Source organism: Zonotrichia albicollis, chromosome 4 (assembly GCF_047830755.1).
Source record: "Zonotrichia albicollis isolate bZonAlb1 chromosome 4, bZonAlb1.hap1, whole genome shotgun sequence".
In the NCBI taxonomy this organism is placed as follows: Eukaryota; Metazoa; Chordata; class Aves; order Passeriformes; family Passerellidae; genus Zonotrichia; species Zonotrichia albicollis.
This window is the reverse complement of record NC_133822.1, coordinates 38,491,177-38,514,520: the sequence shown is the minus strand read 5'-3', so window position 1 is coordinate 38,514,520 and position 23,344 is coordinate 38,491,177. Positions and strand designations below refer to the sequence as shown.

General features: G+C 38.4%; 2 protein-coding genes across 14 annotated transcripts in view; one reads left to right on the top strand and one right to left on the bottom strand.

Moving 5' to 3' along the window:
- Positions 1–2,718: 2,718 nt before the first annotated feature.
- On the bottom strand, positions 2,719–12,705 carry IKBIP (IKBKB interacting protein). 6 transcript variants are annotated; one of them, XR_012580039.1, is made up of 5 exons: positions 12,565–12,703; positions 10,592–10,820; positions 9,770–9,887; positions 6,048–8,891; positions 5,616–5,832 (listed from the first exon to the last, which is right to left on the bottom strand). XR_012580039.1 is itself a non-coding variant. In XM_074539576.1 (5 exons), the coding sequence occupies exons 3-5, from the start codon at positions 10,783–10,785 to the stop codon at positions 8,064–8,066; spliced, it is 1,140 nt and encodes a 379-aa protein (XP_074395677.1). In that variant the 5' UTR covers positions 10,786–10,820; positions 11,931–11,962; positions 12,565–12,699; the 3' UTR covers positions 5,839–8,063. The 6 variants fall into 6 exon arrangements, 5 of the variants coding, with proteins under 5 accessions (XP_005480764.2, XP_074395677.1, XP_074395678.1 ...); XM_074539576.1 differs by lacking the exon at positions 5,616–5,832 and adding an exon at positions 11,931–11,962 and having other exon boundaries at positions 5,839–8,891; positions 12,565–12,699; XM_074539577.1 differs by lacking the exon at positions 5,616–5,832 and adding an exon at positions 11,931–12,034 and having other exon boundaries at positions 5,839–8,891; positions 12,565–12,693.
- A 152-nt stretch (positions 12,706–12,857) lies between these two features.
- The window catches only part of APAF1 (apoptotic peptidase activating factor 1), a 31,394-nt gene continuing 20,907 nt past the window's right edge, over positions 12,858–23,344 (top strand). For 7 of the 8 annotated variants that reach the window (XR_012580038.1, XR_012580037.1, XM_005480708.4 and 4 more), the window contains exons 1-9: positions 12,858–12,992; positions 14,142–14,283; positions 14,558–14,747; positions 15,982–16,179; positions 17,180–17,363; positions 20,280–20,392; positions 20,906–21,037; positions 21,443–21,681; positions 22,624–22,791. Coding sequence is in view for 6 of the 8 variants with exons in the window: in XM_005480708.4 (XP_005480765.1) it covers positions 14,146–14,283; positions 14,558–14,747; positions 15,982–16,179; positions 17,180–17,363; positions 20,280–20,392; positions 20,906–21,037; positions 21,443–21,681; positions 22,624–22,791 (1,362 nt within the window). In the remaining 2 variants the exon portion in view is untranslated. Of the gene's footprint in view, positions 12,993–13,108; positions 13,130–14,141; positions 14,284–14,557; positions 14,748–15,981; positions 16,180–17,179; positions 17,364–20,279; positions 20,393–20,905; positions 21,038–21,442; positions 21,682–22,623; positions 22,792–23,344 lie in introns of those variants that run through there. The other variant, XM_074539569.1, reaches the window with a different exon arrangement.

Genomic DNA, 23,344 nt, shown 5'->3' with positions numbered 1-23,344 from the left:
CAATAAAATAAAAATGGCTTGTCTTTTACTCTAGAGTTTGAAAAACTTGCCAGCTTTTCCCTACATTTGCTACAGTTGTAGTTTTTTATTTCAGTTATTTTTTTCTGAATTAGTATAATACTGAATTGTGGTTGAACCATGTATTTCTGCAGCTCAAGGAGCCATGCCAGGTGTTTTGGACCTTGATGTGAAGAAATACATGCTCCTCAGCACACAAGTTAAAGGAAATGTTAAGGTATTTATTTTTAAATTTTTTTCTCAAGTCTTAGTGGAGGGAGATGGTGCTGCCTTCTGCATTTCACCTGTTCAATAACCCACAGCTGGTAATCACTACACCCTATCCAGTACTACTTAGCTCACAAAGTACAGCTGGAGGTGATGTGGTTTTTTTTTGCAGTTCTGTGGATAGGCTGCCTTACAGTGTGTGAGCTGATACTGAACGTAGCTTGGCACTTATGTTACACTGCTTCTTCCTCTTTTCTTGGCTCCTTCAGAGCCAAAATGACAAATCAGGCAGGTGCCATTGGAATATCATAAATGTACTGACTGCTGCATCTTGCTGGAGTTGGATGTGCCTGCTATTGTAGCACGGAGCTTCTCACCCCCTGGGAAAATCCTCCAACTTCCAAGATTTTGAATGATTATGCTAAACAAGAAAGCTGGGCCTTATTTTGAATTGTTGCCTTTCAGAATGCAGAGTAAAAGCTAGAACTACACCATTTCCCTGTCACCATGACAGTAATAAAGGCACTCTTAGAGCAACTGGTATCGGCCTGCATTACACAGCAAAGTCAAATTTAGACCCTAAGTCTAAATAAAATACGTGTACAAGTACTTTGTTGTTGAATTAAAATTATCTAATGCTAAAAGTATGTAAATCTTGTTTCCCCATCGTGAATGGGAAGCTTTGAAATTATTTAATGAGTCATTAAATACTTGTAAGAGCTTCCTTGGAGAAGAGCCCTTACTATGACTTGTATTAAGACTGTTGATGTTAAATCACCTTTTGAAGTCGTGTGTATGGTGCAGCTTGCTAGGCAAAACTGTCACTTTCATGTACTGAAAATCAGTTTCTTTAGAGGCATGTTTTAACTCAGTAGATTTTTTCTTTCTTTGCTGAAAGTTCCTTCTAATCCTGGGGAAAGTGAAGAACTCAAATTTTAAGGCTGGCAGAAGACTGAGACAAGCTTGGCTTATGTAGTGACGTAGTCTGTCAAGCAGTCTAGTGCAGAGCTAAATTTCTCAAGACTCATTCTGTATGTGGAGCAAAGTCGCACAATTTTTCTCTAGGATTGAGTCCATGTTGCACAGTTGTTAAAAATACGTACAACAATAAGAGAATTTTAAGTCCATTTTCTTATTGCACACTGGTAGACCTGAAACTATCTTTTAAAGATGCTTAGATAATTTTGTCAAGGTAGACCTGAGATAAGACTACAAGGGGCAGCCAGCAGTTCCTCTTCTGTAACTGAGAAAGGGAAACTACACTTAGTGTTCCTTGCAGTGTTGTATTTCAGTTGAAAACCCAAGAGGGGGAGAGAATTGCCTTGCAGCTGCCAGCTTCATTGACATTCAGCCATAGGATTGTTCAGATGCTTGTTAGGAAAGGGTGTTGCTTAAAGGGTTGCCTGCTGGTATTTTAAAGAGGCTTCAGTGGGAAAAATGTATTAAAATTCATTTAAAAGGTCAACTTTGTCACTGATAACTGCTTTGTGCATAATGCTTGGTACATTTTCCAAAGGTTGAGATGGAGCAATGGTACTTTTGATGGATTTGCACTTCCATTGCAAGGAAAGTCCTGTATCTAAAAGGGGTACCCCATTTTGAACTTAGGTAACTCCAGACCCATCAATAAACCCCAAAGTGCTCTGTAAAACATGGATTATGTATATGCTGCTTGTGTATATTTTATGAAGGAGAAAACATACTTTCTTGCTGGTTTTGGAGCTGAGATGAGCTTTCTGGTTTAAAGTATATATAAATTTGGAGTAACTACTGCATTTGCACACGGTGTTAGTATCAGGTTGTACTACAGATGAAATGTGCTGACGCTCACTGATACTTGCGGAAATGTCTGTTGCATATCATTTTAAAATGGGCTGTAATAATACAAATACTTGTAACTCATTTACATTTTTACATAGAAATGATGTAGTTCGCAGTGAAAACAATAAACATCCTGCTTTTTTATAGCAAATATGAGTACCTTGGGTAGATGAGCTTAATAGCTGCATGGCCTTGTTACAGAATTTTTGTAACTCAGTGCTAGGGAGAAAGATACTGCTAGCAGAAAATTCTTGGCTAAGCAGATGTTCTGGTGTCTAAAAGTAGATTTTATTCTTTTGGGATTAATTTGCTCATGTAATTTTTCATCATTGATCATTTAATGCTGTTGCTGGCTTTCTGTTGTTTTTTTTCCTTTCAAGTTGCTGACAAGTACACTAATTGGCCAGTTTTGTACCTGAAAGCTAAATTAAAAGCAAAGATGGCTTGAATATCACTACAGTTTGGGCTCAATGGGATGATCTGTTTGAAGTAGCACAGCTGTAATTTTCATTATTACCTGAATCATTTGATAAAATTGCAGAGTATCACTGAATGGCCCTAGAAATGAGCTAAGGGGTTGTAGTTTGACTGAGCCAATACTCTCTCCACCACTGACAGTACTAAGACAAGGAGGCAAGGTTACCTGTCTGCTTTAAATTTTTGAAAAAGACCTCACTCTGCTCACCTTTTCCACTGTCGAAGGAGCTCTCTGCCTCCCTGCTTAGAGCAGTATAATTATAAAGCTACAATAAAATTTTCATTTTTTTAGGACAGTGGAGATGTGTGCTCAAAGGGCAAATAGAGACTTGTAATACCTGTGTGGATTATGGGAGAATTTCCGATCGCTAGCCTTACTGCTGAGGTCAGTATGGTGGTGTGACAACTTGAGATACAGATTATTCCAAAATATTTTTTTCAAGTAAACTTTACCTTTGTGACTTAAATTTTTTGTCTTGCTTGCAGCAAGAAAAATTTCTGAGAGGATTATCCTGGGAACTAAGGGTAGGAAGTCTGCATACACCTAAAGGGAAAGGGAAATGAAAGGTCCTGTAACTTTTTTTGCATGCTTAACTTCCCTTGGAGACCACGCACAGGACTGTACACTCAGCTTTTCACTGGGAGACGTGTTCTAGAATGTGGAGGTTGAAAGTGGAATTCACAGTTGTTTATCCTGGCTTGTTTTCTGGTTGCAAGGAGTAAGTACACTCTGCATGCAGACAGACCTGTGCTGTGTCAAGGCTGCTCAGATTAACTGTGCAGCTGGAATGTATTTTTTTCCACATCACTTGTGTAGATGTTGCTCTACCAGTTCTCTGGTTCTGCCTCTCCATATTCTTACTGGCCGCTGACCACAAATGATGCATTCATAAAATTGAAAGCAAAGTGAATAAAGTGACTGTAGCCTGTGATGCCTTTAATCCACAATATATTTCTTATGTAACCCTCAAACCCCTAAGATGTATGTGCATGTGTACATACATTGCTTCAGGTATGATAGGCAATGCATACTTTATCATGGCTGTTCTTTAATTTTGCTGCCTGCTTCAAATGCCATTTGGTAATTTTCAGGAGCTCACTTAAGAACTGTGTGGAACAGCAAAGGGACAGGGGTTGGTAGAGTATCTGTGGATGCTCCTAGGAATTATTCTTCCCATCTGTCAGGTGGCCTAGAAAGGGGTAGAAGAAAGGGGGAGATAGGAATGGACCTGCACCAAAAAGAGGAAAACTTTAAACAAAGTATTGCAGGTTGACTGAGCAAATGAAGCAAAGAAGATACAGAAGACCAGCAACATGAAGCAGACCAAAATACAGGGAATGCTGAATGAGGATGAAAATAGTGAGGGAGAGGAGTGCTTCTATCTTCCATACCATCAAGAGTCTAGTAGTTGCTAGATGTTAAGGTATGGCCAACTGAAAAGTTATAAAGGCTTTCCTATATACTTACACTTCTTGATATAATTTCATTTACAGGGATTTTCTGAGTTGCTGTATTGCTTCTAATTGATATTTATACCATTTTTATTCCTATTTAATGCACTTCTCTCCCACCTTCCTCTGCTAAAGCATTCCCACTATCTTGTTAACTGCCTACTTCATTTTCAAATGTCTCAAATCTGTTGTTCTACAGCCCCTAAATAGTCCCAGTAGTTCAAAGCAGTAGCTTTCTGGGATATAAGCAGCTTCTCTTTGCTAATTCTGCTGCTCACTGTAGTATTTTACAGACTAAGAAATAATGAATGACTAACAGTTAGGATTCCTGAGCAGACACTGTGACACTGGGATAAAGCCATCAGCAGCATCATTGGGTCTTTCAGAGCATTGTCCCTATAGAGCGTTCTGTGTTTTAAAGACAGAATGGTGCTGTGCAGTAATTTTGATTTAATCAGTAATTTTTATATAAAAGCCTTTTGTAAGGCTTTTATAATTGTAAAAGCCTTACACAAAGCCTTATACAAATTATTCCATCTAAATGTGTGACAAACTTTCTGGAAGGCATCAGCAATATTTCTGAGCATTTCTTGCTTTGCTGCATTTACCTTGTTAAATATTATTTTAAAAAGAAACTAGTTTACAAAAATCAGAGTGAATAGAGACAAAGTACTACTGCTGTTGGACTACCTCTTGCTTAGCTGGAAACCACCATTCTATTCCTTCCTTTGCAGCAGGAAAGCAAAACTGGAATCTGTCATTCTTGGGTCCTGCTTTCTTCATGAAAGCAAACTCTAAAGCTAAGAACATAATTTTGTACTTTAACACTGCTTTATTTTACAAAACAAGCAATTTATTAAATATAGCATCTGTAATTCTTCAGAAAGATACATGCAAAGAGGTAAGTTTTTTGTTCACATTATTATTTCTCCCTTGAAGTAAGTATGACTTTTTCCTGTCCTTTCAAAGGAATAAAATAAATTTCAGGTTTAGATGTGCTTCAAAATGAAGCCTTGAAATATTGTCTGTCTTCTCAGTACTACACCTGATGGGAGTTAAAAATTCTCAAACACTATTCCTTAGGCAGTGGCCTTTCAGTGATCAATTAATGTCTGAAATCTTGGTTATTTCATCTTTCACATCCTTGATCTCGGTTTGAACTCTTGTTAGATTGGCCAATTTCTCATTCAGTAAAGCAATTTCCTTCTCCCGTTGCAAGACCTCCTCCACTAATCTTCCTATTCTCAGTGTTAGGTCATTTATTAATGGCTCCAAGATGGCAAACTCCTTTTTAACTTTGTACATCTTAGGTTTTAAATCATTAGCAAATGTAACTGTCTTCAGAACTTTTGCTCTGTCACCTTCAAGATTCAAAAGTCTATTGGAATGCTTGTTAAAATCGCTCCTCAACTCAGACAGTGCTGTCTTGATTTGCTCGATTTTCCTTGCATTACTGGATGCCAGGCTTTGTATTTTCGTACTTCGGTCAATGCTGCTGGTAAGGAGGTCACCTATGTTTTTCACTGTTGCCTTTTCACCTTTTTCCACTTTATCTTCTAGTGTTTGCAAAGAATCTGCCAGTGCAGTCATGTCTGAGACCAGGCCTGAAATGCGCCTTATGTCAGTTTTTACTGCCACAATTGTCAATGTTACATTCTTTGCTACAGAAGCTGTGTTCTGTTCAGCACTTGAAACTGCATGAAAGAGGCTTGTTAAATTCTTCTCCAGTTCCTCTTGTTTTTTAATTATGCTGCTAGACCATGTTTTCATTGTATAAATATCTTCCTGCAGATATTTAATGTGAGAAATTATTTGAAGATCTTCCAGCTGTTTCATTAAGTTCCAAGTCTTTTCACACTGGAAGGATACAAAAATATTTCTAGCTTAGCAACTCAACGTCAAAATTCAAGCTATACTTCAATGAAATATCTTACTATTCTGACATTCAACTTGAGTGCAAACCCTGTTTCTAGGAAATCAATTTCTGTTACACAACCAGTTTTTTTTCTTGTCAGTATACATAATAAATGTTAGTACTACTTCTATTACAACAAAAAATTACAAGAAGGTACCATATGACTTTCCAAGGTGACCTCTGAAAACACAAGTCATCAAATGGAATCTTCTTCCACAGATAGGAATTTTTAAGTCTCCATAAAAGCTATTTTAGTGCAGGAAATCTCATGCTACTGCTGGATTTTTGTCTTGATTTGCTAGTTCACGCTTTTATATTTATTTTCTTATGATTGGTTCTTGGTTTTCAAATTTGAGAGGAAAAAAGGAAATAAAAAGGAAATTATCTGAGTGATACTATTTAGTTTAATAGCCAATAAGTCAGGGTAGAACTTAGAGAGAAAGAAAACCACCAAACAGGTAAACTGAAACACATTCTATGAGGCTAGAATTAGTTTCATATAAATCCTTTTCTGGACATTAGTAAAAATATCATCACAGAAACCAATATTTTTAACTCTTCAATAGTGCTGGTCGTTCCTCAATAGCTCAGAACCATTTTGCACAAAAGCAAAGACCAGGATTTGGGTTGTGGAAAGTTGTGCTTGTTCCCTACTTAATGTCTCCTAGGATGAGGATTTCACATTGAATCTCCTGCACATTCAGCTTTCCGTAGGGTTGAGGTTGATGAAAGATTAGGGATCACACCACTGTCACTCCCACCACCCTGCCTCAAAATTATACAAAGTAGAAACACTAGAACTGAAACACTGAAAAAAATCTGAAACTTGTGAAAAATATTTAAAAAGCATTTCTCATATCATAGTTTTTCCTAATAGGACAGGGAACACTAAAGTATTTATTCTGTACCCTTTCTGGAGGAGCAGTTTATTTTTAATTAGATTATGCATCAGGACAGGGAAATTCACTACAATATATTTTTATTTTGAATATCATTTTTTTTGTAAACAGAAATTTATACATAAGCAATAATTATATGAAACCAACACAGTTTTATAACATTGTGAAACACTGGTTTGATAGTCCCTTGAATGGACAGTGTTACTTGTTTAGTGAAGAATTCAGTGGAGTTCTAAAGAAATTAATGTACAAACCCAGACTAATATTAATTAGGTCTGATTAAGTCATAAAGGTGTTCATACTGTTTCTACTAAGCAATCTCCTTTCCAGAGGAATACAAAATTATCAAGACAATAAGTCTGCAGACAATTTGTGTTGTCCCTGAGATCCAAATTTCAATGAATATCTACCAGGCCTACTAGGTAGCATTACATCATGTGTAAGTAGGTCTGTGGGTAAACTGGATATTCCCTGCTCCCAAGCACATAACTCTACTGGTTTAATTACTTTTGCAGCTCTAGGTTCAGCAAACTTTGGGAAACAATGTCAGTGACATTATTAATTTTTTTTCTTTTCAAAAGCAAAGCAATACAAGATGTATCATGTAATGCCTAACAAAGAGCATCCTACAGAAGAAAATGTTAAAAGGTTAAAATTTGTCTCTAAAGCACCAAAACGCCCCCCCCCCCCACCAAAAATAAAACCAAACCAGGTGCTATGTAAATGCCAGCTTATAGAAACCAGAACAATACAAGGTTCTCAGCAGGTTTTCTCTAAGGGTGTTGTATCAGAGCTTTAGCTGTTAAAAATGTACTTATGCTTTCCTGCAGCACAAAACCATTATGGTGTACAACACTTTAAAAGCAAGGTACAGCTATCTCAGCTGAGAAATAAGTGATTAATTGTTCACTGTGTTACAAGTCAATGGAAAATAATACACAAAGTAACAACAAAAGAAACTAAGTAGTGAAAGCTAAATACAAACTAAAATTATGAACTTTTCCCCCTTAAATCTAAATACTTGGCTTCAAATTATTTTTAATAAAAAAGATCTTTTAATAAATAAACTGAAAATAATCCTTAATTTAAGAAAATATTCCTTTCCTTCTTTACCAAAGTATTACTCTCTTGCTCTCTACCCTCTTTCTCAACCTTTCAAGCTGTTCCAATGATCTTTAGATCAATGACAGTCCATCAGCTATCCCTGACATAGATTTAAATCACATTATTTATAGAAAAGTGCTTTTTTATCAATGAAAAACCTAAGGCCAAATTCACTTATGCCCATTCTGGTCATTTTCTAAGTGAAAGCTTTCTAAAGTTACTTCTTCTGCTTTTGAAGATACTGCTGTGTCAGGCCCTGTTTCTAGAACAGCTAGTTCATGCTGCATTTTGATCAAGCTGCCATTGGACTGGAGGCCTTCAAGAGCCTTCTGCATGGCCACTGTATCAGACACAGTTTTCAGCATGTCATTTTCCACAGCATACAGCTGTGTCTTCAAGTCCTCTATCTTTTTCTCCATACCAAGCAAGTCACTTGACAGCCTAAGAATAGAGTGAATCGCATTTTCAATTGTTGGCAAATGGGTCTTGCACTCCTCAATTTTAGGTTCATAGTTTGCAAGTTTCTCATTCAGGTCTGTGTCCTTGGCTACCAGACTATTCTGTTCTTCTTCTAGTTTTTCAACTGACTTTGCATCCAAGTTCAACTTTTGTTCAACTCTAGAGAATTCATCATCTTCTTGCTTTTTTACTGTTCTGATATTTCTGGCTGTACTGTCCTCCAAATCTTTTACCCTTTCTGCAAGGGATTTAATTCTTTGGTCAACTTCATTGATTTTGGAAGTAACTTCTGTATGTATGAACTTTACTTCAGATTTTAAACCACTAGCATTTGTGTTCATTTCATCCAGGCTTCTTCTCCAGGCATTTGTAACATTTTGGAACTTCTCATTAATGCTCTGCAACTTTAGAGATAGAGTCTGTTCATTGTTCTGAATATCATTTATGGTGTTATGAAGAGAAGATATTTCCTGCCCAAACTCAGTCATCACAGAGATGGATGAGGCAGCTTCTCGCAGGATACTTTCAGAAGACTCAAGCTGCATTTACAACACAAAACAATGTCTGTGTCTACTTAAAGTAAGAACAGAAAACTCTTTCCATTTATTAAGAGATAATGAAGTCCCTTAAAAACCACTGTACTTATTACAAAGATCCTCCATGGTGCGTTTCCATGTTTCATCTTTAAAATATTGTTGATTAAACAATAGCATTAAACAGTCATGGAAAAAAGCTATGTCTGTTGTTGAACTTCTATAGCATACATGCAATTTTCTATGTTTGGGGTTTTTTTGTGTCCAAAATACAGTAAATCTCATGCAACATTCTGCAATCTGAAGTATAGTATATAAATATCCAAATTACATCATGTTTAAATGACATTATTCTGAGATCAGTGCTGAAACAAAATCACTGGCATGAGCCATGCCATGCTACCATCCTTATTGTAAGGTACCAGGGATAATTCAGCAACCACCACAGCTTTTCTAATTGGTAATCTCACACGTGGTAATGCCTTTTCTCATTACTATTGTATTTTCTTATCACTTTATTATGTCTTCATATTATTAGAAGAGGTCTGCTACATAAAAATGCTGGTAAATTTTCTTCAATGTTCATTAGAATTGCACACAAGAGAGGACTGGTAAAATGAAACGTGCATGTATGTAAGTTCTTATAATAGTTTCGTTTCTAAAAAATAATACTGAGGTACAACTACTGTATTCACAAACTGGAACAATGGCATGGATTGACATGCTTTGTCACATGAAATAGTCTCTAAATGCCTCTTCACAGGCAAGTAAAACACATTCTGAAAACTTGCTTTAAAACAGGCAATTAAATTAACAAAATAACAATGAAGTAAGCAATGACAAATATTCACCAAAGATCATCCAATTAAGATGTTAATGATTACCTTTTCAGAAATTAAGTTTACTTTATTTCCCACATCCATGATTTTTTCAGCTTCTTGATGTAAAAAATTGTACTTTCTTTCCAGATCAGCAAATTGACCCGACTGCTGAAATAGAAACCTGCAAATTTCAAGTAAATAAACAGAAAACATAACTTCTCAATTATTATATATTAAGTATTCCATGACTTGATTCACAGCAAATTGTTACTGGAGGGATTTGTGTTCACAAAATGTGCTAGATCAATACATGGCCAAAATAAAAAAAAAAAAAAAAAATTGGTCTGTCTTGATACTGGAATTTTCTTCTAAAAGAGGTATGACAGCAAGGAAGCATCCATAGATGTCTTGGCTTTTACACTGCATGCTAAGGTAACTAAGGCACTGATGCTGCTAAGATATTTTAAAACATCTTTAACAAAGGTATTTGACCTTTACTTAAAGACTCCATCTGCTGAATGGTTTATTACACAGTTGGGCAAATTATTTACAGAAAACTCTATTTCACTTCTGTCCATTTATTGCCTGTCAAATTAGCACTTCCTGTCAGCCTAAGTTGCTCTCCAGGTAGATGCAGTCTCCAAAGCAGATATTTAGGATCTATGAGCAAGGCACCTTCAGGGTGATGTAACAGCTGGAGCTTGTACAGTAACTCACTGCACACCCATGTTTCCATGCTTGTCAATACTGCTACTCTTTCCTGGATCCTTCTGCCTCTAACAAGTTTCTCTAGACACTTAGCCCAAGCCCTCTGTTAATATGTAAATCATACAGCCCACAGAATACAAAAGAAAGTACTAAAATCCCCTTTAGAGAGTTACCTACCAGCTCATCAGCAGGCAAACAGCAAGGGAAATGATACTCAAACTTGTCCTTGAGTCCATCCAAAAGGAACTGAGATTATTGCTGCTCCTGGGACTTGCCAGGTTCCCATAATTACTGTGTTTCTCAGCCTTCTGTGAACCTTCACTGGTCTTGGATGAAGAAATACCTTTTTTCCTTGGCTTAACTTCAGACATTTTGTGGTTTTAAAAAGCAGAAGCAAAGAAGTGAGCTAGGAAAAAAAAACAGAAAGGACTAGTTTTTACTTCTTATATATTACTTTTAAACATCCTCAAACATAAACTTTAAGTTCACAAATACACCTCTAAACGTGTTTATTTTGGTGTTCACGATGCTTCCTAGTTATGTGAACTTTTGTAAAGTATCATAACACTTTCATTTGCTTTCTATATTACAGAGCACTGCTTTCATATTTTGTCCAACTGAACTGACTTTCCAAGCTTAAGCTAATTTCATCTTTCCATAAATATTCTGTCTGCTGTAGAATAAGCCAAGTTAAATCTATTTAAAATCACAAGGATTAAAAGTATATTTCTTTCTGTAGCTGATGACCGTCATAAGTTCATCAGCAATTTCGCTGATGAACTTGTGTTTTATCTGTAGATTTGAAAAAGAATTATTACCTACACCACACTAAAAGGGGAAAGTTAATTTTTCAGTTTAAAAATAAAATTGCAAATCAAGCTTTAACTTAGTAGTTGTATTGTAATGATTTCATGTCATCTGTAAAATCACAAATGTTGGTTAACAAAAAGTCATGACAGAAAAATTCAGAAGATTCATGAAATCATGCCTCTAGAAAAAAGAAAAACCGTAACTTCCTCTTGATGAAATTAAGTTCAGAATAGATTGAGGTAACATGAATCTCTAGCTCACATTTTAATCATCCAAGTGAAGTACAGAGTGTAGTTTTTAAGCCTAAAATCCTCCACCATACTACTCAAAATAGACTTGATCCTTGGTAGAGTTGCTTTAGCCTAATCTGAGACCGAACTATTGTGCTGGTTTTTTGGATCACTTTGCAGCTCTGCTTAGTCACATATCAAAATATAAATATTTGGAGATGCTTACATAGTCATGTACAGGGGTAAAAGGCATTGTTTAAAATCTAATCTGTCATGCAGGTAGCTTAGAGCTGTTTGAGCCACAGTACTAGGCACGCTCCGAGTTTGAAGCATGGAGGGAAAAAAGTTTTTAATTTCCAAAAAAATCCCACAAAAAACCAAAACCCCAAAGAAAACCAAACAAAAAAAAGCCACCACAACAGAAAAAAATTGTATTTTGAAGCTTTTAAAACATCTTTGGGTTCGAGAGCACATACCATGAAGTTAAAGTGGAGAAGAAAAAAGAGCTCTGAATGGTAGTTAGGGAAAGAGTTTCACAGAGAAAAGCGCTGCTTTGAAAGGACGGCTGCAGCGCCCGGCGCTGTACAGGGGATGAGCCGCAGCTCCCCAGAGACCCTTCCGGACCGCTCTGCTCCCCTAAAGTGACCGACTGCCCCCTCTGCTCCCCCAAAGTGACCCACATCCCCTCCGCTCCCCCACAGTGACCCACATCCCCTCCGCTCCCCTAAAGTGATCCACATCCCCTCCGCTCCCCCACAGTGACCCACATCCCCTCTGCTCCCACAAAGTGACCGACTCCTCCCTCTGCTCCCCTAAAGTGATCCACATCCCCTCTGCTCCCCCAAAGTGATCCACATCCCCTCCGCTCCTCCAAAGTGATCCACATCCCCTCCGCTCCTCCAAAGTGATCCACATCCCCTCCGCTCCCCCAAAGTGATCCACATCTCCTCCGCTCCCCCAAAGTGACGGACTGCCCCCTCCGCCCCCCCCCCCCCCCAGAGTGACCCACATCTCCTCCTGACCCACATCCCCTCCATGCCCGCCCTGCAGGACGCCCCCAGCCCCGGCAGTGCCTCCCATCTCCCTGTCCCTGCGGCCGCTGTCCCGTACCCGCCGCGCTGCTCCGGCCTCAGCTGTGGGGGCGGAGGCGGGCAGGGCCGCCCTGCCCCGCAGGCTCCACGTTTACAGGCCCCGGGGCCCCTCCCCTGCCCGCTGTCGGTGCATCCCACCCGGTGCGCCACGTCCGGGGCCGGCCCGCCCGCTGCGGGCAGCGATCCCGGCACGCACAGCCGGGACTCGGTGGCTCCGCGCCGGCGCGGGAGGCCGCGCGGGGCTTTGTTCGGCGGCGGCGGGCAGCGAGCGGGCCGGGCCGGGCCGGGCTGGGCTGGGCTGGGCCTGGCCGGGCCGGCCCTTCCCCGCCCAGGCCCGGAAGGAGGAAGCGCTGCCGGCACCGCCTTCCCAGGAGCTGCGGGGCAGAGGCTGCGCCTCGGGGCTCGGCTCGGGGCCGGCGGCTGCCGGAGCTCCGCGCTGCCCGCCAGGTGAGCGCTGTACCGCAGGGACGGACCCGACCGGACCGTACGGCGGGGGTGCCGCCGGGGCAGGGTAGGGGTCGGCGGGCGGGCGGTCTGAGCGCCTCGGTTTCTGTTTCGTTGGCGGCTGGCACCAGCGGCAAGGTGTGAGTTAACGCTTTGTTTTGTATGTTTGTGGAGCGATTTCTTCCGTATTTGCGTCGCGTGTGGCAGTGTTATTGTTATTATTATCCAGTTTTCGACTAGGGAGCTTTAGCGTCTCCTTTCCTTCGCGGTGCGGTGGGATACAGGCTTTCTTAAGAACGTAATTTTTAGTGAAAATAGGAAATTCTGTCAGCACAGAGGAAGAGGCACTCCGTCACGGGCTTACCCAAAGGCAACTGTTCTACATCTACCCAGCTCCTGTAGGAGAGAGTGCCGGAAAAAGCGAACGCTTCTGCAGGCACCTGCATGGCCGCTTTGTGGAGGAGTTTGGACTTGTTTATGGAGCTCTCCTGCCAGGAGTGTGATCGGAGAGGGCATTTTGATCAATTGGGACTCTCGGAGTCGCTGATCAGTTCTGGGAAACCTTCATGCCGTAGTCAATAGTTTTCACTTGTTTTCTTTAGACATTTGGGTTTTTATGATATGGAGGAAGAATGCGAGTTTGAAGTTGCGTGTCCAAATGCTGATAAAGGAAGGTATAGTGCACTCATTGGCAGTGTTGGGTGCTCCCTCTTCCGTCATATGTCAACATCCAAGTGTCCTTGTATGGAGTCTTGAACTTGGAGACAACAATGCATCTATCCTGTGCGATGAGACTAGTCCTCTTTCTCATCCTGTTGTCCCAACCATATGATCTAAGGATTAAAAAAAAAAAAAAATTGAAAGATGTAGTGAGCAGGGAGAGGACCTTTCAATAGAGACACTTAGCAAGGTGCTAGTACATAAGAAGCTTGTAGTCTTTGGTTTTGTAGTTCTGAAAGTGTTCATAAACGTAAATTCATAGGAAAGGGGAAAAGAATTTCTATTTTCAGAATTAGGTGTGCTTTGCTACTCTTTTTGATTTTAACACCAAAATTTATAAGCTATTCAAAAACTTCTTCCCTCATGCTTGTGAGTTATGTTCCCAGTCTGACTTGACTTCACCCCCTCTCCCCGCTCTTTTTCACCCTGAAGAAATATGGATGTCAAGAGTAGAAACTATTTACTTATGAATCGTCAAGCACTGGAAAATGACATCAAGACTTCTTATATTATGGATCGCATGATTTCTGATGAAGTACTGACATTACAGGAAGAGGAGAGAGTGAAGCAACAGGTAGAATTATCACTCACTGCTATTTCTCTTCCTAGTTTGCTCACATATTTTACCTATATTTTATCCTTTTTAAAAATAGAATTTTCTGACTATCTAATTCCTGGCTTTGTCAAATTCTAGCACACAGTTTTTGTTGCCCTTAATAAGTTAAGGGCTTGGTAAGTTAAAGGCTATTTCTATCACTATAAATAGTCTATAACTTATAGAGTGATAGATTAAATTATTTCTGAGGTTGCTTAGTTTTGTATAATACCTCTTCTTTTTTTTTTCCTAGAATACACGGAAGGAGCGAGCAGCTACGCTAATAAACATTATTCTTACAAAAGATAATAATTCATATAGGTCCTTTTATAATGCACTGCTCCATGAAGGGTACAGAGACCTTGCTGCACTTCTTCAGGATGGCATCCCTGCCGTCTCGTCCGGTAACAGAAAGAGTTCAATGGATGGAATGACTTCCTACGGTCAGTGTAACTGCAGCAATCCCTGTGCTCCAGTGTGAACAAAAGCTGTCTTTTTATTCCTTAGAAAGTGACTATATGTAATACCTGTTCCAATGAAAAAGGAGCAGTTGATGCACTTGTTTGCTTTGGTAGTGTAGTAACTATGTCTATTTCATCTAAATATGGCAGGAGAGCTACAACAGTTACAATTTTTATAGGTCATCTGGAAAGTGTTTATATTGAATAATGCTGATTTAAAAGGCATGAGAACTGATGCTCTTACAGTTTTCACTTACAACAAAAATGTTACAAGTTAGAGAAAGGAAGACTCTCATTTGTACCTATTAAAAGAAAAACTTGTAGCCTCCAAAATTCTGATATTTATCTTGAAGAGTAATCTGGAATCTCTCAACCTACACTGATATAGTTGATTATTGATTGGTTGATCTAATTATTAGGTTACTTAATTCTTTCCACCAGATCTTTTAGTTACCCTATATAAGTTCCATAACTTATACCTGCATTTTCATTAGGATCATCTTTGATTGACATGAAATAAATTTGTCATTTCTAAGAGGCAGAACCTTCTAACTGCATATGACTAACTGCCATATTTACTGGCACTCTGCATTTAATAAGTGTCAAAGGCATGTGAAGCTCAAGGCTATGTTAGATAATCAAAGTTTATCAGTTATGTTACTCCATATGCCCACAGAGTGGGTAGATGAAGTGCACATTTCCCTTCCTCTTAATGCTTTACCTCTTTCAAGTCATGCAATCTCAGCTTAAATCAATGGAAGTCTTGCTTGGACCCCGGTGCTGTGCTGTGACCTGCCAAGGAAAGGCCCTACACAGCATCCTTTCTTTTCTGCTGCATCCACGGTGTGGTGACTTCTGGCTGAGAAAGTGACTTCTTTGTTGGGTATAGTGATGTTGAGCTCCTGTGTTTGCCACAGGGTCCATGGGAGACGTTAATTCGCTTTTCACTTCTAGGGATTAATGTAACAAGCTTTCCTCGTGCAGTTATTAATTTGAACACTGTTTTAGATAGGGAGCTAGTTACATGCTAAGTAATTTATTTCTAAATAACAATATTTTTTTAGATTTTGGTATTTTGAGTCCAGCAGGTTTTAGGGCATTTTTATGGGACATGAGGTGGGGAGGGAGCCCACTAGTTATTTTGGGTGAAGAGTTGTTTGGCTGAGTCTGAAAAGAGCTTATGTTTTATTTTGATGTTTCTTGTTCTTAACTTTAGTGAAGACCATTCTCTGCGAAGGGGGCGTACCACAGAGACCAGTTGTGTTTGTCACTCGACCAAAACTGGTAGATGCTATTAAAAAGAAACTGTACTGCTTGGGAAGTGACCCAGGTTGGGTCACAGTTTATGGAATGGCAGGCTGTGGGAAGACTGTTTTAACAGCAGAAGCTTTAAGGGATCCTCAGCTCTTGGAAGGTACTTTCAGAAAAACATCTGTATTTTTATAAATATCACTGTGGATCTACACATATTGGACATGTATGGTGCAATATCATATGTCACCTTGGAAGTGTTTTGGATTTCTAAATTTCTTAGGTGATTCTGAAATATTTGCTTGCAACATACGACTTTCATAACCATTTAGTGGTTTGGGACCACTAAGTATTCTATTAACTTTTAGAAAAAGGTTTAGAATAGCTTTTCACCTTAGAATCTGCATTGGTTTATGAGAGTAGATGCATCCTTAATTAACTTGAAATTGTTATTTCTGTTAGTGCAAAATAATATATCTAGTTGTATTCTTTTTGGGCATTGCTTGTAAGGTCTTCAGACTCCTCTCCTTGCTATGTGAGTTTAAAAAAATCTTGCTCTAACTTTTGCATAGATTTTAATAGTGAAAGGCATTTGTGGGTGATTAATAATGCTTTAGCTTAAAGTAGGTCATAGATGCAACTGTTTAATGGCATTTTTTCTATTTCTTTTTCCTTGCATAGGACACTAGGAGGAGAAAGTAGGACTTGGCATTAAAGAAAACAATGATGTAGGGATAGATGCTATAGCATCCTCTGCTGATTCTTCTAGATGTCTCCTTGATCACTGTTTCAGGGTTATTTTTACACCCCAGGCTCTGAACTCTTGCAGTACTACATGGTTTAAAATGTAAATGGTAGGTCAGACTAGCAGGAAGGTGGATGCAGAAGGGGCTGTGGAGGGACGGGAAGGAAGATGTGTAGAAAGGAGGAACGACAGCATCAGTGATGGTGTGGAAATTCTGTGGGTACGTGCCCTACAGAGTCTACTCCTTTAAAAATAAACAGAGGAGTCTTGTAGAACCACCCTTTGGTGTTAATAGTAGAGTTGCAGGGATGGCTTGCAACAGATTTTAGAGGTTTATTGACTTCCTACTTTAAGTTGGTATAAAATATTTAAAATTATTTAAAATGTACAGCATGATTAATACTGCTTTTCTTTTTAGATTGCTTTCCAGGAGGAGTTCACTGGATCTCTGTTGGGAAGCAGGACAAAGCAGGGCTGCTGATAAAACTTCAGAATCTCTGCAGTAGGTTGGAACATGACTCCACTCTTTCACAAAGGCCACCACTGAACATTGAGGAGGCTAAAGATCGTCTTCGTTTGCTGATGTTGCGCAAATACCCCAGGTGATGTCAGTAAAATCAAATACTTTTCTTTTAGCTGATAAAACTTTGCAGAGTAACTTTGGTCTAATCATCTGAGGTGTCTGTGTTGTGGTTACATGTGTCTACACATGTCTACATTTTTGGGTTTTTAACCAACTTCCTAACTTAGGCTAATAAGACTTCTATCAGAAAAATATGCTAACCAGCTGTGCAGGAGTCATGTTTGCTTGAAAAAGCAAATAGTGAAATAATGAAGGATGGGTTTGAATAGTGAAAGATGGGAACAAAGAACTGGAAATAAGGATTTCTCTAACTTCCAGTGTTCTCACTGTGTGTGTAGACCACTTTATTGATATGTGATGATCATACAGTAGAAAAAAAGGTGCAGAAAATTCTTCCTTTCCAGAACAGAAGGTGTCTTTAGAAAGTGCTTGGTCTAGAGGTACCAAAATGAAATCAGGTTTTCACAATGTGACTAATTATTTCCAAGAAACCAGTGTCTTTCTCAGTCATTGCGCTGCTTTTTTCACCTTTGAGCAGTAGTTTTTGTTATTTGCTGAGAATTTAATTACTCTCTGGGAAAATTTGTACTAAACTAAATGAGCCTGCTTGTCAGTGAGTTATCTTGGGAATAATACTCCAGCCTTGTCATCTTTGTAGATAACATACTGGCATTTCTGCACAGAAAAAAAATAAAAATCTTTAATTTGAAGAAAAGATGTGGGAAATATTGACAGGTCCTCCAAAAGAAATCTATCAGCTGAAAGTGCACTTTTCCTTGAAGGATGTGAAGTGGTTGTCTCCACTGACACATTTCCGTTGTTATTTCTTGTTTATTAACAAACAAACAAAACTCTTCAATACAGAAGTGGGCATGGCAGGAAATAGAGGGGAGTGTGCCTGGGAGTAAGGTTCATAGAGGGTGCAAGTGTATGGGAAACAAAACTTCCAGCTTGGGAAGAAGCTGGTTCTGTTTCTCTGGTTCTGAAATTCTCTTTGGCAACAAGAAGTCACTTTAGCTATACCTGGATTCAGACAGCCAACCCAGTACATCTCTTGGGAATAAAGTATTAGACAAAGAATTCAAATTTTGAAGCCAGTATGTTTCTTATTAGTCACGTAGAAAATGGTGTAGTTTAGAATAAGAATTTAATCTCCTGTGGTTGTTTTCACAGGGTTTTGTTTGTTTGGGGTGTGTTTTTGTTTGTTTTGGTTTCTCTTTGTTATAAGGTTTTTAAAATAATCCTAATTAGAAGTTAAGTTTTGTTGGTGTGACTGGAAGAGAAAAATCACTGGTGCCTAATGAACGGGAGGACTTTGAAGTGCTCAGATTAATTAAAAACATATAATCAGGCTATAATTCATGCCACTCATCATATTTTCAATTGTTGAAAGTGTCACAAAATGAGCCCTTCGTGGCTATGCTAGTATTCTTGTAAACCCTCTGATTTATCAAAAGGTTATTAATAGAGGAGTTGTATAAAAATGAGATAGGAGTGTCCAAGACTTAAATGTATCTTTGAGAATGTGATCTGGAGTGTATGCACTTCTTTAAGGAGGATCAAATTCTTATTTACAGGCTTTGATGGCGTAAGAGCCACTTAGCTGAACAAAAACGCAGAAGTTTTGTCGTGCTTCAGTGAGAATTAGACAACTTAACCAGTAACTAGTGGAGTGGAAAATTCCATCCCTTAAAAAACAAGCAAAGTAAATGTAAACAATTTGTAGGATTAGGTGTCAATAGCTAAAACTCACTGAATGCAAATAACTGTTACTTCTTTTTATACATCTGCTTGCCAGCTGGTCTTTTTGACTTCTTGCTCCCTCAAACCCCGTCTTTTAAAAACAGTTTTCAGTAACTTCTCTGTCATATATAGGCAGGCATAGGGAAGTCTACTGTACATTATTCTGGTGAGATTCCATGTAGGCACCTACAAATGTGGCTGGCCGTATGATTGGAGTGTGTAGTCAGTATGAAATGTCATTTATGTAAGAAGAGCCTTGCCATTCAAGACAATTGCTTCACAAGAGGGTTAGTCTCATGTAGCTTTCCAAAGATATGAGAACAAAATTGAAAACTCTTGAGTCAAAAGGAAACTTAAATGCTTTTCCACAAAGCTCATCACTAACCCGTGTCAGAGTTATTTAGTTTTATACAACTCTTTTCTCAATTTATGATACTTAATGACTTAAATATTAAATATTAAATATAAAACCAGTAAATATTTCTGGTTTTCCTGGTGTCTCCTAATGGAAATGTTTCCCAAAACATTGTTTGCACTTCAGTCGTAGCTATGAAATAATAAATGGTAAATTCCTTTTTGAGATAACTGCATTCTTGCACAGTGTTTAATCATAGAATCACCAAGGTTAGAAGAGACCTTCGAGATCATCAAGTCCAGCCATCAACCCAGCACCACCATAATCACCTCAGCCATATCCCCTAAGTGCCACATCCAGACACTTCTTGAATGCTTCCAGAGACAATGACTCCACTGCCTCCCTTGGCAGCTTATTCCACTGCTTAACCACTCTTTAACAGAAAATTATTTTCTCTAATATCTAATCTGAACTGTCCTGGCGCAATTTAAGGCCATTTCCTCTCATATTTCCACTTGAGACATGGCAAAGAGACCATCTCCCACCTGGCTACAACCTCCTTTCAGGTCATAAAGATTGATAAGGTCTTCCCTGAGCCATCTTTTCTCCAGACTAAACAACCCCAGCTCCCTCAGCTGTGCTTCTTAGGACATTTTCAAGACCCTTTACCAGCTTTGTTACTGTTCTGTGGATGTACTATTGAGATATTCTGCATACTAATATTAAAAAAATTATGCAGTGATACTTTGTAAATTATGAAAATTTGTTTTCTTTATTAGAATGCAATAGTTTATTTTAGCATTAATAGTTGATCTGAAGTATTTCTTCTCTCACTAGATCTCTTTTGGTCCTGGATGACATTTGGGATTCCTGGGTGTTAAAAGCATTTGATAATCAATGTCAGGTACTGATCACAAGCAGGGACAGGAGTGTAACAGATGCTGTGGCTGGTAAGGAACTCTTTTCCTCTCCTGCACCCCATATTTTGTGTGTCTGTGTCTGCAGTTTATTCTTGTGAGCTTTCAAAAGAATCTGATAGAATCTATCTATCAATCTGTGCACAAGTGGCAACTGCTTTGTAAAACTTTATGCTCTTTGTATGTTATCCCAAAAGTTACATGTTTACATTGATGAGTGCAGTAATTTTCAACAGAAGAAATTAACCTCTGTGACACTGGTGCTGTTAGACTGATTATTTCTACACTATTCACCAGTGACTGCTCATAATGCATTTTTAATTATTGGCTTATAGTCTGGTTTTTAGTTCAGTTAGCTTATAGTTCAGTTTGCATGTGTCTCTAATGCAAACTGATTCTGATAAGTAGAATTTATACTCTTCTTAGTCCTATAAAATACTATGCAAAAAATCATGAAGCTTTGCTCCAGATTTTGCTTGGGAAATACTTTGAATTCCATATGTTTTCTTACATTAGTTGAAATTTTTTCCTTGTTTCTGTTTCTAGGCAATAAATACGAGGTTCATGTGGAAAGTGGACTTGCACATGAGAAAGGACTGGAGATTTTATCCCTATTTGTGAATATGAAAATATCAGAACTTCCAGAACAAGCCAACACTCTTGTAAGAGAATGCAAAGGTATTCTAGTTGCTCTTTGTCATACAATTTACCACTGAATGTCTTTTTTTTCCCCTTCTATATTTTGACTTAAAAATAGAGACGGGAACATCCTATAATACTATATATGTTAAGTAAAATACAAGGGCTTGTTAAATATTTTGGGGGTTTTTTTTAAGCTTAGCAGAAGTCTCATGTTGATTTTTAGGTAGTTTTCCTCAGTATATTTTCTCTGCACCACAATTACACTTAAATCTGGGGAGTTTGCAAATGTCTACATGGAGTGTTTATTTTATTTATCTCTGCTCCACACCTCAAGAATTTCATCAGTGTATTGGGAATATTACCTGTTTCTGTCATGTGACCATCAACTGTTGGATTGTGTTCCTTGATGACCACTAAATTTGATTTAATCTTTTCCTTCAGGTTCTCCTCTAGTGATATCCTTGATAGGTGCATTACTCCGAGACTTCCCGAGCCGCTGGGAATACTATCTCAGGCAGCTGCAGAATAAGCAGTTTAGAAGAATAAGAAAATCTTCCTCCTATGATTACGAAGCCCTTGATGAAGCAATGTCTATAAGTGTTGAGCAGCTGGATGACAATTACAAAGACTACTATAAAGACCTCTCTATCCTCCCGAAAGATGTTAAAGTACCTACTAAGGTAATGAAAGCAGTGCAGAAACCTTGTGATTTTTGGTGAAATAGAAACAACAACCTTAAAGAATTCTCAGAATTTATAATTGTCATGTATAACTTCTATGGTATGTAACTTAATAATAATTGCTAGATTGGGTAGACTTGTTCCATTATTGGATCATGACTTGAATTGCTAGTAGTGAAACCAAAATAATCATAACTGAATAAACATGTTCATACAGTTTAAATTTATCAGTGCTCTGACACCATGATTTCAGAAGGCTGAAGAAATGCCTTATTAAGTTACGTTATATTACAGTAATGCTATATTATAACGATAGTAAAGAGATACTATACTGAAAAGATACTAAAGAAAAACCTGTGATTGTCTCCTGGCAGTCACGACAAAGCTTTGACCCAATTGGCCAGTCAATCCAAACAACCATCACCAGAACCCAATTAACAAATCACTCTCAGTAAACTATCTCCATAACACATTCCACATGTGCCAAACAACAGGAACAGCAAGTAGAGATTAGAATTGTTCTCTTATTTTCTTAGCTTCTTATTGCCTTCCTGAGGAAAAATCCTGGGAGAGAGAATTATGTCTCTCTCTGTTCAAAGAATGTGAATACCAGATAAGTTTAATCTGCATTCTGTATAATGTTCTTTAATTAGATTGTAATTGAGCTCACTGAAAGCTTGAAAACTGTTATGTGGAATTTGTCTCCTTTTATGGTCACCATAAATCAGCATAAATAGACAATAGATAGGTTAGCTTCTATTATCTGTCCAGTGGTCTCGTATGAAGGAATTGGTAACTTACTGAATTGGTTACCCTTTGTGTCTATATTTGTTAATATGCATTTTGTTGACAGTTAATTGGTAGCCTTTTATAATATTCATATAAATCCTATTACAACTTGGTTCTGATTCTCTTTTCTGGTTTTGTGTAAATACTTTTTAGGTTCTCTGTATTCTTTGGGATATGGAAACTGAAGAAGTTGAAGATATACTACAGGAATTTGTTAACAAATCACTGTTGTTCTGTGATCGTAATGGGAAGTCATTCCATTATTATTTACATGATCTTCAGCTTGACTTTCTCACAGAGAAGAACCGCAACCAGCTTCAGGTAGTGTGTCAACTGATACTTGCATTCAACTTTACTCTCCAAAGCTGGGCATCTTTCAGAAAATGTTCCTTTGTTTGTACCTTGAGTAGCTTCATAGCATAGGTCCAAATTAAATTTAACTTAAGGCTGAATAATTAAAAATACTAATTTTCAGCTTGAAACTGTGGTAGTATTTCTTCATGGTTACATCTGCAGCTAAGAAACTAAACTGAGAGAAGACTCTATAACCGGTGTTTCTCTATCAGATGTTTCCAGCAGGAGATGTAATGTTCCACTGTTGGTTCCAAAGACATCAAGGCCCTACCAGAATAGAAGACTACTTTAATGCAGAGAAATGCTTTTTGCTCCCATTTTTTTCAGTTTAAGGCAGTACAGGAAGATGACCTGTAAGTTGGGCTCAGTTTCAGTTCTGAAGTGCAAGGCAGAAAGAGTAGATATAAAGAAAAGGCAAGTTTTTTGTCTTGCTTTAGAAGGATCCTTTTTTGTTGTTATTGTTATTGGCTACCCACATTTAAGATGAAGAGAGATTTGGTAGCTAATCTCAGTATAAGAA